This window comes from Pimephales promelas, chromosome 21 (assembly GCF_988280905.1).
Source record: "Pimephales promelas chromosome 21, fPimPro1.hap1.1, whole genome shotgun sequence".
Lineage (NCBI taxonomy): Eukaryota > Metazoa > Chordata > Actinopteri > Cypriniformes > Leuciscidae > Pimephales > Pimephales promelas.
In genome coordinates, this window is record NC_142789.1 from 20,140,690 (window position 1) to 20,154,711 (window position 14,022).

At 44.0% G+C, this 14,022-nt stretch overlaps 1 protein-coding gene across 1 annotated transcript in view; it reads right to left on the minus strand.

Annotated features, from left to right (window-relative positions):
- zhx3a (zinc fingers and homeoboxes 3a) overlaps positions 1-14,022 on the minus strand; it is a 90,368-nt gene that overhangs the window by 73,155 nt on the left and 3,191 nt on the right. Inside the window, exon 2 of the mRNA XM_039673989.2 lies at positions 8,444-11,544. Coding sequence (XP_039529923.1) covers positions 8,444-11,382 — 2,939 coding nt within the window. The 5' untranslated portion in view covers positions 11,383-11,544. The remainder of the gene's footprint in view (positions 1-8,443; positions 11,545-14,022) is intronic.

Sequence of the window (14,022 nt, forward strand, 5' to 3'; positions counted from 1 at the left end):
AAGACTTTGACCTGAGTGCAAAAAAGGAGGCTCTAGACCCTTCCAGATCTGAGATATCAAAATTCAAAATTTCGACCCGGAAAAAAAAAAGTGTTACCCCTTTCGTTTTTTTACATTTTCGGGCGAAAAATTAAGTTTCTCCAATCTTCTCAAAACTCTGGATTATGATAGAGGGCTGTGAGACTTTGACCTGAGTGCAAAAAAGTAGGCTCTAGACGCTTCCAGAGCTGAGATATCGAAATTCAAAATTTTGACCCGAAAAAAAAACGACAGTGTTACCCCTTTCGTTTTTTTTCGTTTTCGGGCGAAAATTTAAGTTTCTCCAATCTTCTCAAAACTCTGGATTCTGATAGAGGGCTGTGAGACTTTGACCTGAGTGCAAAAAAGGAGGCTCTAGACCCTTCCAGAGCTGAGATATCGAAATTCAAAATTTCGACCCGAAAAAAAAAAACGACAGTGTTACCCCTTTCGTTTTTTGGCGAAAAATTAAGTTTCTCCAATCTTCTCAAAACTCTGGATTCTGATAGAGGGCCACGAGACTTTGACCTGAGTGGAAAAATGGAGGCTTTAGACCCTTCCAGAGCTGAGATATCGAAATTCAAAATTTTGACCCGAAAAAAACCCGACAGTGTTACTACCCCTTTAGTTCCCTTTCGAAGGGAACTCAACAATACGTCGAATGACGCTATGGGGAACGCCTCAGGCGTGACAGGTGTCTGAAATCAAATATCAACTCACAGTAATCAGGTTGACCGGCGACAGCCCGTGCATCATCAGCTTGAATGATGAGCGCGTCAATCTGGATGTATAAGAAGGGCGCCTTGAAACCGTGACAACATCTTTTTCGTCTTCAGGGACTGTTTGTCTGTGTGATAGTATCAACGATTAAGCGCGCAGAGACGTGGAGAAACACTTTGCGCGAGTGTGCCGACTTGTGTCCAGATATTTGACACCGGAGGATTCACACGATCTGTGCGTGTTCTGCCTGAGAGAAGAGCATTCGCGGGAAGCTCTCGAGGGAGTTTTTTGCGCGAACTGAGAGTTTTTCCTTTCAGAACTCTCTGCTCTCGTCTGACCCACTTCTCGAGGGAAGTGGGCGCGGCATCTGAACCCCGCGGTTCCGGTTCCCGCTCGGGCTGAGGCTCAGTGGCGGTTGAGCTCGTGGAGCTTTCAGATGGAGCTGGCAGATTATCGGGAGAGGGGCGTTAACCTCGCGGATGATCTACCAGCTGACGAGGGTGAGTTACAGATTAATGTTGAACATCTAAGAAGAGAGAAAATGAGCGCTCTCTCTCTTTGGTGAATCTGTAACTGTTCTCTTTGGGCAGGGCAGGAGTTGGCTGTAATATATATATATATATATATATATATATATATATATAGAAAAGGATGTCAGTTTGGTTGAGACCGAATCATTTCAGCCCTCCTGCCCAGTGTACGCTGAGCTGGTTGACATTATGGGGCGCGCCTCAGACAGATTGCTGTTGCAGTGGAGGCGCGTCTGGGAGGAACCCGCTCATGGTATTTTGGATGGCTGGTTCCTCCCCACCCATAAGCCACCAGCCCGGATGAGCCTTCCATTCGTTTCCGATCTCCACGCTGGGATCGAGAGGGTATGGAAGAATCCGTTCTCCTCACGTCTCTATCTGCATCAGCAGGCTAGTTTCGCTGCTGTGGAGGGAGCCGTGGAGAACGGATAAGTGTCGAGGCCGCCAGTGGACGAGACGTTGGCTAACTATCTCGTCTCTGGTTGGTCCTCTTCACTAAGAGCTCTGACCCTGTCATCCAAGCTGCTCAAGACATCTTCATGCTTGAATGACAGAGCGTACACGGCAGCAGGTCAGGCAGGTGCGGTTCTGCACGCCCTTGTGGTCCTCAGGCCTACCAGACCGATCTGTTGCGGGACTCCGGGCCACCAAGCAAGCTGCTGTTCCGTCGGTGCTATGGTGGCCACGGAGAGACATCTGTGGGAGCTCCCACATACTGTGGTTGCCAGGTTACAGGCCTCACCAGGCCTTCCTGGTTATGAGCTCCCACTGATTGTGGTCACCGGGTTACAGGCCTCACCAGGCCTTCCTGGTTATGAGCTCCCACATGCTGTGGTCGCTGGGTTACAGGCTTCACCAGGCCTTCCTGGTTATGAGCTCCCACATACTGTGGTTGCCAGGTTAAAGGCCTCACCAGGCCTTCCTGGTTATGAGCTCCCACACATTGTGGTCGCCAGGTTACAGGCCTCACCAGGCCTTCCTGGTTATGAGCTCCCACATACTGTGGTCGCCAGGTTACAGGCCTCACCAGGCCTTCCTGGTTATGAGCTCCCACATACTGTGGTCGCCAGGTTACAGGCCTCACCAGGCCTTCCTGGTTATGAGCTCCCACATACTGTGGTCACCAGGATACGAGCTCTCACGTACTGTGGTCGCCAGGTTAAAGGCCTCACCAGGCCTTCCTGGTTATGAGCTCCCACACATTGTGGTCGCCAGGTTACAGGCCTCACCAGGCCTTCCTGGTTATGAGCTCCCACACATTGTGGTTGCTAGGTTACAGGCCTCAAAGGGGCCTTCCTGGTTATGAGTTCCCACTTTCTGTGGTGGTCAGCTTATAGGCCTCACCAGGCCTTCCTGGTGATGAGCTCCCACACATTGTGGTTGCTAGGTTACAGGCCTCAAAGGGGCCTTCCTGGTTATGAGTTCCCATATACTGTGGTAGTCAGTTTACAGGCCTCACCCAGCCTTCCTGAATGTGGGCTCCCACATGATGCGGTAGCCAGACTACAGCCTCACCACCTTCCCTGAGCACTTTGCTCCCACTCTGTGGTCACCAGGCTTCAGGCTTCATTGGCCTTCCTGGTTGTGAGTTGTCACATGTCAGGTTGCAGGCTTCACCAGGCCTTCCTGAATGTGAAACCCCCACTTTTCGTGGTCGCTAAGTTGTAGTGGTGAGTCTTCACATGTCAGGCTGCAGGCCTCAGCGGCCTTCCTGAATGTGAGCTCCCCATGCATTGGGACTATCGGGTGTTAGGCCTTGTCAGGCCTTCCTGATTATGGGTTTCCACTTGTTGTGGCTGCCAGGTTACAGGCCTCAAGTTCGGCCTTTCTGAATTCAGAGTGAAGTACACTAACCCCTACTTCACCTATTATTGTGGTAAATCACATGACGGGATGTCTTGTGTACTTTCTAAAATCCATTTTGTATGGTAAGGGTCACGCGTGGTATGCTTCGGTCCCTTCTTATGTGGCTCAGACCCCGGTCTTCCCTTGGGTCCCACTTTAAGTGGCGTCCTGTCACTGGCTACAGGGACGCCCTTCTCTGGCTAACTTCTGGAAGAAGTAGCTTCCACTTGGTGGAGTAAGCTCCCACAGGTTGTGGTCACCAGGCTGGGTCTCACTGACCTTCCTGAGTACGAGCTCCCACCCAATGTGGTCGCCAGGTTACAGGCCTTACCAGGCCTTCCTGGTCATGAGCTCCCACACACTGTGGTTGCCAGGTTACAGGCCTCAACAGGCCTTCCTGGCTATGAGCTCCCACATATTGTGGTTGCTGGGTTACAGGCCTCACCAGGCCTTCCTGAATTCAGAGTGAAGTACACAAACCCATACTTCACCTATTATTGTGGTAAGTCACCCGACGAGATGTCCTGTGCACTTTTTAAAATCCATTTCTTATGGTGAGGGTCACGCGCAGTATGCTTCGGTCCCTTCTTATGTGGCTCAGACCCCGGTCTTTCCTCGGGTCCCACTTTAAGAGTTCTTAAGAGCTAACTTCTGGAAGTAGCTCCCACTTGGTGTGGTTTTTCAGGTACACCAGGCTGGGTCTCACTGACCTTCCTGAGTACGAGCTCCCACCGGATGTGGTCGCCAGGTTACAGGCCTCACTAGGCCTTCCTGGTTATGAGCTCCCACATACTGTGGTCGCCAGGTTACGAGCTCCCGCATACTGTGGTCGCCAGGTTACAGGCCTTACCAGGCCTTCCTGGCCATGAGCTCCCACACACTGTGGACGCCAGGTTACAGGCCTCAACAGGCCTTCCTGAATTCAGAGTGAAGTACACAAACCCATACTTCACCTATTATTGTGGTAAGTCACCTGACGAGATGTCTTGTGCAGTTTTTAAAATCCATTTCATATGGTGAGGGTCACGCGCGGTATGCTTCGGTCCCTTCTTATGTGGTTCAGACTCCGGTTCTTCACTTTGGGTCCCACTGTAGATGTGTCTTTGTCGCAATACATTACGACAGGCACTTCCCTTGTTCAAGCTATCTCCCACAACTGTGGTTTTAGGTCTGATTAGACCTTTTTCGAGGTAGCCCAACATTGTGGGTCTGTCAGGTTTCTAGCCTCTGGCTTTCCTGAAGGCTGAGCTTCCACATGCTGTGGTCGTTGGGTTTCAGGCCGCACAACGTACGGCCTTCCTGACATGAGCCCTCATGTATCGGAGCTCCCCACACATGGGGTCATCAGGTCTTAGGTCTCTTTGACCTTCCTGATTTTTGATCCCTCTCTTACTTCCTCAGTGCTCAAAAGCGAGCACTGGGTGGAAACTCGTGGATTGAGTGTACGATTCCCATTGGTTCGAGGTTGAGTCACACTCTCCGGAGGATCCCGTCTCTGTGATCCGAAACTCGATGGTTTCCGCCAGCTTCGCGGGCCTTCAGTTTTTGGATGCCTTTTCTAGGCAATTTCCAGAGGCTCTGTCTTGGACGGACAGGCTATGGCCAGACTGTGTGTCTTAGTACAGATCACCAGGCCAGCCTGGGGGCATTTCAGGAGGAGTGTTCTCCTGAATAGTGACTGGCTGGGGGTCCCTTTGGCCCCCTAGCCACACTCCCTAGAAGGGACCCCTTCTATTTTGAAGTTGTGGTCCTAAAGCCTTTGAGCTGGCCCTGATTTACTCACGTTATTACGTTCTGGTTTTTCTTGGTTCATTAGCTTGGGCTATGACCGGTAGGGAGTGCTGTCACTGACAGCCCGATGTAACATAGGGTGAGTGATTTCAGTGTTCCTTGGAATTACTGGTTCTGACAGTTGTCACTGCCTTTCGGCATGCACTCCCCTCAGCATGGCGGAGTGGGTATTTCGTTCCCCATAGCGTCATTCGACGTATTGTTGAGTTCCCTTCGAAAGGGAACGTCTCAGGTTACGACTGTAACCTATGTTCCCTGAGAACAGGGAACGAGACAATACGTCTCGTTGCCATGCCTCGGGGCCTGCCTGCAACAGTCCCTTCAGACGATAGGATGTTGTCACGGTTTCAAGGCGCCCTTCTTATACATCCAGATTGACGCGCTCATCATTCAAGCTGATGATGCACGGGCTGTCGCCGGTCAACCTGATTACTGTGAGTTGATATTTGATTTCAGACACCTGTCACGCCTGAGGCGTTCCCCATAGCGTCATTCGACGTATTGTCTCGTTCCCTGTTCTCAGGGAACATAGGTTACAGTCGTAACCTGAGACGTTTTTTTTAGTTTTTGTGCGAAAAATTAAGTTTCTCCAATCTTCTCAAAACTCTGGATTATGATAGAGGGCCACGAGACTTTGACCTGAGTGCAAAAATGGAGGCTCTAGACCCTTCCAGAGCTGAGATATCGAAACTCAAAATTTTCGACCCAAAAAAAAAAACGACAGTGTTACCCCTTTCGTTTTTTCCGTTTTCGAGCGAAAAATTAAGTTTCTCCAATCTTCTCAAAACTCTGGATTCTGATAGAGGGCCACGAGACTTAGACCTGAGTGCAAAAATTGAGTCTCTAGAGCCTTCCAGAGCTGAGATATTGAGATCCTACGTAGCATTTATCCCATTATAAAAATAGTGGGTTCGCGGATGGTGGAATTTCGGGACGGCCCTTGGTACCACAGACTCAGGGGGCCTCCCTGAGTGCAGTAAAATAGTTTTCATCCCAAAATTTTGAAAGCTAAGCTTAAAAACCACGTGTCCACAGACCCACTATTTGTCCAATTACCCACTATTTTTATACAGATAGAGCCACATGGGACTAAGTCCCATGGCCCTCTACCAGAATCCAGAGTTTCGGGAAGATTGGAAAAACTCAAAATTTCGCCCCCAAAAAAACCAAAGGGGTACCCCTGTCAACTTTTTCGGTGCAAAAAAAAAAGTTTCTCTGATCTTCTTGAAACTCTGGATTCTGATAGAAGGCTGTGAGACTTAAGCCCCGTTCACACCGCCAGCGACAAGCAGCGACAAAGCGACAAGATCCCATTCATTTCAATGGAGCGCTGGCGACATCCGGCGACATGAGCGACAGTGACCGTTGGCGACAGAATGTGAGTGTGTCAAGCGACAAGAGACAAGCAACAACAGTTGAGAATTTTCAACTTTATGCAAATGAGAAGCGATTTTCACGAGCGACAACCAATAGGAAAGAAGACTTTCAGTGGAGCTCACGTCTCCGTCTCGAGTGCAGGCAAGACAGAAAAAAAGAGTACGAGGACGGTTTCACTGTTTTATAGGATTTGACTGTAACCACATACATGGATAATAAAATGATGCATGGAAAAGAAACTGTCAAACTGTTTAACTGTTTAAACTGAAACTGTTTAATTCATACATTTAACATTATAGTTCGAGTGTTTTAATTTTATGATGCATGTTTAGCACTGCTGCAGTTCATTTTACAATTTCCCCTGCATTAAGTTGACTATTAGGGACAAGAAAATTGACTATTTGTCAAATTCGAATGACGTTTTCATAATTTGTGCCAGCATGAGTGAGTTTAATTTGTTGACTAATCGATCGTTGATCTATTCTAGTAAATTATTTAATCCACTGAACACTGCTGTGGTAATCTAAAAACACTCTCCCAACAGCATACGGTTTCTTTTTAGCCTTAAAAGTAATTTATTCCCAGTCAAATTAAAATTATATAGTTGTATATATCAGTTGTGATGGTCTTTTGCATAGATAATGGCCAGACGTGCAGTCTACCAATAACATCAGAGCGACAGCACTACGAACGTCAACAAGCGACATCACAGTACAGAGACTAGCGACACAGAGCGACAAAATCGCTGGCGGTGTGAACGGGGCTTTAGACCTGAGTGCAAAAATGGAGACTACACCCTTCCTGAGCTGAGATATTGAGATCCCACATAGCATTTATGCCATTATAAAAATAGTGGGTTTGCGGACGGTGGAATTTTAGGCCTGCTGAGTGCAGTAAAACAGTTTTTATCATGACAGGATCTTTAGTTAAAATGTCTATCAAATATACTTCCCGAAACACCATTCAATAGATTGCAGGCGGGATGGTGTCCAACATAAAAATGGTATGAAACTCATACATGTTTGGAACAACATGAGGGTGAGTAACTGATGACAAATACAATTTGTGGTTGAACTATACCTTTAAAGGCATAGTTCACACAAAAATTTAAATTAGCCCATGATTTAATCACCCTGGCCTCTAGCCATCCTTGGTGTATATGACATTCTTCTCTCAGACGAAAACAATCAGAGTAATATTAAACAATGTCCTGGCCCTTCCAAGCTTTATATTGGCTGTAAATGGTTGTTTCTGTTTTGAAAGTCCATAAAAGTGCATCTATCCATGATACAAGCGCATCTCTCCATCATAAAAGTGCATCTATCCATGATAAAAGTGCATCTATCCATCATAAAAGTACATCTATCCATAAAATATATATATTAATATAAAATATTTAAAATATTCATATTTAAGTTGCGCTTTAGATTTAAGTCAAATATGTTCTTTTAGCCGGAAGTTATTTTACTTTATAAAGTTTTAAATATGGATATTTTTCTTACATCTCCATCTTCCTCATTACTCCACATAAAGTCAACATCTGAGATATTTTCATCAGCTATATATGTTCAAGCACTTCAGAACTGTATATTCTGCACATGAAAAGGTTTCAAAAATGTATCGGTACTGTGATATATATATATATATATATATATATATTATAAAAGAAATTTCAATCAGCATCACTGAAAATGTGACTTCAGTAACAGGCTTTCAAACCTACTGTCCATTCTAATGGACAGACACATTTAAAAAAAATCCTGATTTAAAACGTGCAATTCTACAGTCGATTTTTAACTTTAATTAATAAGTTCAATCTTTCTATTTTACATACAAACTATGAAATACTCGCAAAAATATATACAAATGTAAATATACCTTAGAAAATGTTGATTGCTTCTGTGTTTTGAGTAAAGTACTGCCATGCTTCTCTTCAATGTAGAGGTTTTTTTTTTATATAATTACTACGCAGAGCTTTACTGGCAAGCTTTACTTGATTGGATGACAAACGTCCAATCTCATGGACTGCAGGCTTTAAACTAGGTGAAATGCTCCAGAAGTTAAAAAAGGGGGCTGACATGTGATGTCCATTGTAATGGACACAGGGTCTGAATGGGTTAAATAAACTGATTAATGGTCCATCAATAGTCTGCAGCAATTACCTTGACTGACTGTCTTGCGCTTGATGCCCCCTCAAACTCTGGTTGCCCATTGGTTGCTGATGCTCCTCATCCTTTATCTCCCAGTAATCTTGTTCTCCCGCTGTTGATTTGTCTAATTCCGCCAAAGCCTCTTTTGATTTTTTCTTTATCGGCAGCATTGGAGTTTCAGAGTCTAGACTCTGAAAAATACTTTTCTGCTCCGAGCGCAGATCAAGTTTAACTTGCTCTGTTTCAAGCCCCACAAGGATATCAGGTTGATGCGATTCGGTGTTACCTATATCAGATATAGGCTCTTCAGCCTCCACCGGTATGTGCCGATAGCTTTCGTGCCATTTTGAAGAGTCATTTTTATGGCTGGGACCACTGTCATTGATCAAGTTTTCCAACGGCTTGCTGATTAGCTGCTTGCTGTTGGTCTTGTACAAACTATCTTCATTGTTCAACGCTATTACTTTTATCTTCATAGGGCTCACGCTTGACTCTTCAGGATAGTCACTGCTGCTTCCCCATTGGTCCACTTCTTGTATGTATTGACGTAAAAGCGGCATGCCTTGTTTAGCCTTGTTAGTGTTATCGTTTGTGAAGCTATGTAGTGTTTTAACAAGGTTGTTATGCTCGTTCTTGTCAGACTTGTAAAATGTATTTGTAATTCCGCTGTGCTGTTCAGAAACCCTTCCTTTGTTTTCTTTTTGTGTTATGTTTCTGTTCCTTTCTTTATCAGAATTTGATTGCTCTGAGTCTTTGTCTAAGGCAGGTAAGTGCTTGAGGTCCTGTTCCTTGTAGTGAATGGCAGTAACGTCTGTGGACTGGACCTGAGGTGCTCCCAGCAGGATTTTTGGAGGATGTTGCCCCGGAGGAGCAGAAAGGGATGGAGAGGAGTGCTGATTCTGTTCCTCCAGAAGATGCAAACTTGCTGCAGGGTTAGTTTGCAGGGAGCTCTGGGGCAAGTTACTAAACAGTCCCCCCAAAGCAGACTGGGAGTCTGTAAAAGTACGTACATTGTATGGTTGACCTTGGGGAGCAAGAAACTGCGTTTGTTCTGGGAATGAGTTTTGGATAAAGCTTTTTCTCAGAGTTCCTGGTTGCTCAGGTAATACCTTGCCCTTTCCCAGGGATGGATCTATGAGACTTCCAGGCTTTGGGACCAGGCTATGGGTAAGGGGTGGTATGAACTCATTAGTTTGTATGTTGCTGCTGCTGCTACAAATGGCACTAGTGTCAGAGTTGCTTTTGCTGGTGTGATCTAAGATGTTTCCCTCCCTTTTAGTGCAAATAGTACTGTGGCTGGTGCTTTTATAAGTGCTTCCATTGTTATATTTGCTGGTGGTGGCAAAGCTGCTGTTACTGCTTTCTTTCGCATTACTGGATGCTTTCTGTTGGCCATAAATGGAAGTTGGACTGAAGTGAGATTTGCTGGTGCAATTTGTGTTCCTGTCATTGACTTGACAGTCAATTTTCCTGACTATGTTCGTCAGATTCATAATGCTGCCCTCACTGTAACAGCTGTTTTGACTCTTGGGGGTGCCAGGCAAGCAGCTAATGCTAGTCTTGATGGACGAGCTGAAGCCAGTCTCAACTTTTCCAGTGTGTCCAAGATTGCTCACGCTACCTCCTCGGCTTGCAATGTTGCAGTTCTCAGCTGTCCGACAAGATAATTCATTTCCAGTTTCCTTAGTGATGACAGGATGATGGATATTTACCTGTGGTGCCTGGACCACTGAATGCTGTTGCTGCTGCTGCTTAAGGGATGAGGCCTGGGTCACACTAGGTTGGCTGACTATGACCCCTCCTTTCCAACCCATTATACTTCCCTTTGGTATCTGTTGTATATAGTTAGAACTCAAAGAAGCGGACTGGACAGAAACACAGTGATTCTGATTCTGTGACGTTTTCGGTGTGGCCTGGAATACAGTGTTGAACATTTTTCTACGTGTGTCCTCGATTTCCTCAGGAGACCAACTGATCCCTTGCTTTAGCCTTTGGGCCGTGAACCAGAGCTTTATCTGCTCCTCTGGGAATCCAGAGACCACTGTCAAGTAACAGAGCTCTGCTTTGGTAGGGTAAGGAAACTTACCAAAGGATGTCTTAAGAAAACTGCTTAAATCCATGGCTGGATCATAGGTGGGGATGCTACTTAGAGGAATCATGACCTTTGGGAGATCATTGTTTGAATCGGGTGACGACGGATTAGAGTTCCAAAGAGGACCACGTTTATGCATCCCTGGTATTCCATGTGTGTTTGGGATTTTATGGACCGGAGGGGCAATAGTGCCACAGATGACATTTGATGTCGTTAGGGGAAAGGTCCTTACTGAAGTGCCATTGGTTACAGTTGCGGGCTTTTCGCTGCTAGGGACGGCCCGCTGTACCTCAACAGTATGGGAGACGACAATTTTTTTGTGCCCCCCTTTGGTCATTTTCATTATGGGTGTCTTGGTAATGGATATTCCAGATTCACTGAAATCCTCTTCTGTAAACAGGGTTTGTTCCACTGTGATAGCCCCCTCTCTTTTGGTGACCTGCAAGGATACTCTCTTGTGCGTGGTATGGAGTTCTGGATGTGATTTTGCATTATGTAAAGCAAGACCTTCAAACTTCACTGCTGAAACCTTGCAAGACAGGCAGTAAAAGTTTGGTTGAGCATGAAAGTCCAAGTGATAGTTGTCCATGTGCTGAAGAAACAGGTTCAAGTCTCCGGACTCAAAGCAGCACAAAGGGCAGCTATATGTTCCCCTTTCCCAGCATGAAGTCTTCGGTTCGGCTTTCAAGAGATCATGGAATCGTTGTGTATCCTCATCTTTTGAAGAGATACTGAGAATGCTGTCTTCGGGAATTGTAGGTAAGAGCTCAGGTAAGCATCCTAGTATGATGTCCTCCCGCAAGTGCTTGTTTTTTGATGGAATCATACAGGGAACGGTGGATTTCCTCTTGCTGGCCATAGTGTAGGATTGTGCAGATGAGTAAAGAGTCAGAAACAAATACTGGAATTGTATGAAGTTGAGGTGTCATCAGCCAGCCGTGATGAACCAGCAATTGGTAAAATCTTCAGCTATCAGGACTTCCCATTGTAAAAGGGAGCGAAGTAACAACTCCCTGTGAACCTAAGGAGAGAAAACATAACATTTTTATAAAAAACACTGATAGAAAATAGAAATTAATGTCAGCATGGAATATGCATCACAATATTTGTGCTAAATGAGAGAGTTTATTGAAATGCTCTCACCAACCACTGTTAAATGATTATTATAATAAAATCACTAATATGAAGTGAAAAAAACTATTTTTCTCTTTGCCTAGTAGAGCTAAATACAGTTCTTTATTAAGAGCAGAAACATTGTACTGATGCGCTGAAATAAAATCTGTTTTTTATAAGCAAAGAAAATAAACAAAAATTTACTTGTAAGAAGTTTTCATTATAAGGGATCTAAAATAAACAGATAGCGAGATACAATGTTATAAATATACTCCAAAAGTGTCAGTTTATATTCCTGCAAAGCAAATCATACCCAGTTCTACATAATGGAACATTTTCAGAATTTCAGGATAAAGTTCATATGTGGTTCACATTTTTCTGCCAGTTTTTAAAAATAAATAGATATCTTGTCAAGATTCTTACATCCACCATATTTATTTGACTTTGAAACTTAAAATATAGAACATTAATTTTAACCAATAAAAAATGGCACTATAGATTGATAAAAGTATGTGTTTTCTAATATAATAATTTATTTTCCATGCGTTATGCATCTGCAAAAGATTCTAATTAAGCCACCCAAGACTTCTGTTTGGTGATAGCTCTAAATTTCCTTGACCTTCTCTTTCATCAGACTACAAAACAGTGTGGTGTCCATGTGTATATATATATATATATATATATATATATATATATATATTTATTTATTCAATATGGCCAGCTGTCTTTAAAAACAGAAGGGTAAAACCATTCAGAAGTAAAAACATTGCCCAAAATACACAGTGCTCCCAGACATGGCAGTGACGTACTATTTTGCAACTGACTCTTTTATTTCACATGAAGGCTGCCTTCCTGCCAGAAAAAAAATAAATAAATACAAATAAAACTAGGTCACCAGCAACTTATGCTGTAATCCTGGTTCCCTGCATCCAGACGTGGGCATTTACTGTATGTTCAGCCTGCTTATGAGTGCATGATACTCAGATTTCATCAATGGATGTTAACCCCTGACACGAATCAGGGTTACTGAAATTGCACCAGGCGGCTCTGAAAAGAAACTTTACAAGAAGTTGCGTAATAATATTAACAACGTTCATAAATGTGTGTGTAATTAGTTTTGGGAAAGAATAGAAAAAAGCTATCTTAGATATAACAAAAATCTGTTCCCCAGATTCTTCTATTATAAACCATAAAATGCTACAACAACAGACATGATAATATCTAGCTGAAGCTTTGAATGACTAGCCTGATTGATTAGCACCGGACAAGTAGGAGATGGTTCAAAAATGTTATATAAAAAAACAGGTCACCCTTCAAAGAATGGGATGCTTTATCTGGCAACCGAGACGTGCGATTAGACACAGGACAAGAGGTTTCCAGACAGTGAGCTATTGAAAAGGGAACTCAGAAATAGAGGCCTCGTGTTTCAGCACCGGGGTGAACCAGTCTCACACAAAACAGTCTATCCTGCTACTGTGCGTCTCAGTACTTTCGTAGCTTTAGCGGCGAAACCGGAGGCCTTTTTATCCCGGCAACCTGTGGAGTCAAGGCATGCAGTAGATTTGGTTGAAAATTAGCACAACAACACTGACCTACATTTATGTCTCTGAACCGTTTGAAACTAAAATATTACATCATGTTACATGTTTCACATTTAATAAGTCTGGCTCTGCTTCACAGTATTAAATGCAATGTGAGGGCAAAGGCCTGGCAATACGGGCCTTACATAATAAAGATCCTCTCTCTCATTATTGATTAAAGAAGACCGAAGCATCCAGACTGGACGTCCTTTATTACATAGGACGACGCTGAAAAAGCCTGCAAAGATGTCAATAGATTCTCAGCATGAACATCTTTTATAAGGCAGCCGTAATAAAATCTCAATTTTTCTGCGCAGCAACAAAAATCATTTTTTCATGATTAGGGGTCTAAAATAAACAGAATGTTAGAAACAGTCAAATTAATTAAAGCTGCGGGTATGTTTGTATTCTTGCATGCAATATTGCACCCGGTTCGCTTTTATTTGATCATTTGCTCACCCACACCCACACCCCCCTAAGTCCTCTTCTTTTTGGTGCACTCCTCCACACACACTTCAGGCAGTACGGGAGCATTTTAGGATAAAGTTCATCTGCGGTTCACATTTTTCCTCCAGTTCTGCTTTAACAATCATGTAAATATCTTGCATTGACTGTTAATCTGAGTGTCGACCATATGTAGTGAAGTCATTTCTGTGTATATTATGTCCTAATATCCTTCTTCAAATTTAATGAAAATATTGGCAGAAGATTTGTGCGAGTAACGTGCACTGATTAAACCTCTCTGAATTTTCGTGAGCTTCTCTTTCATCAGACTATAAATACATTTTGGGTAAAAACAATGTGGT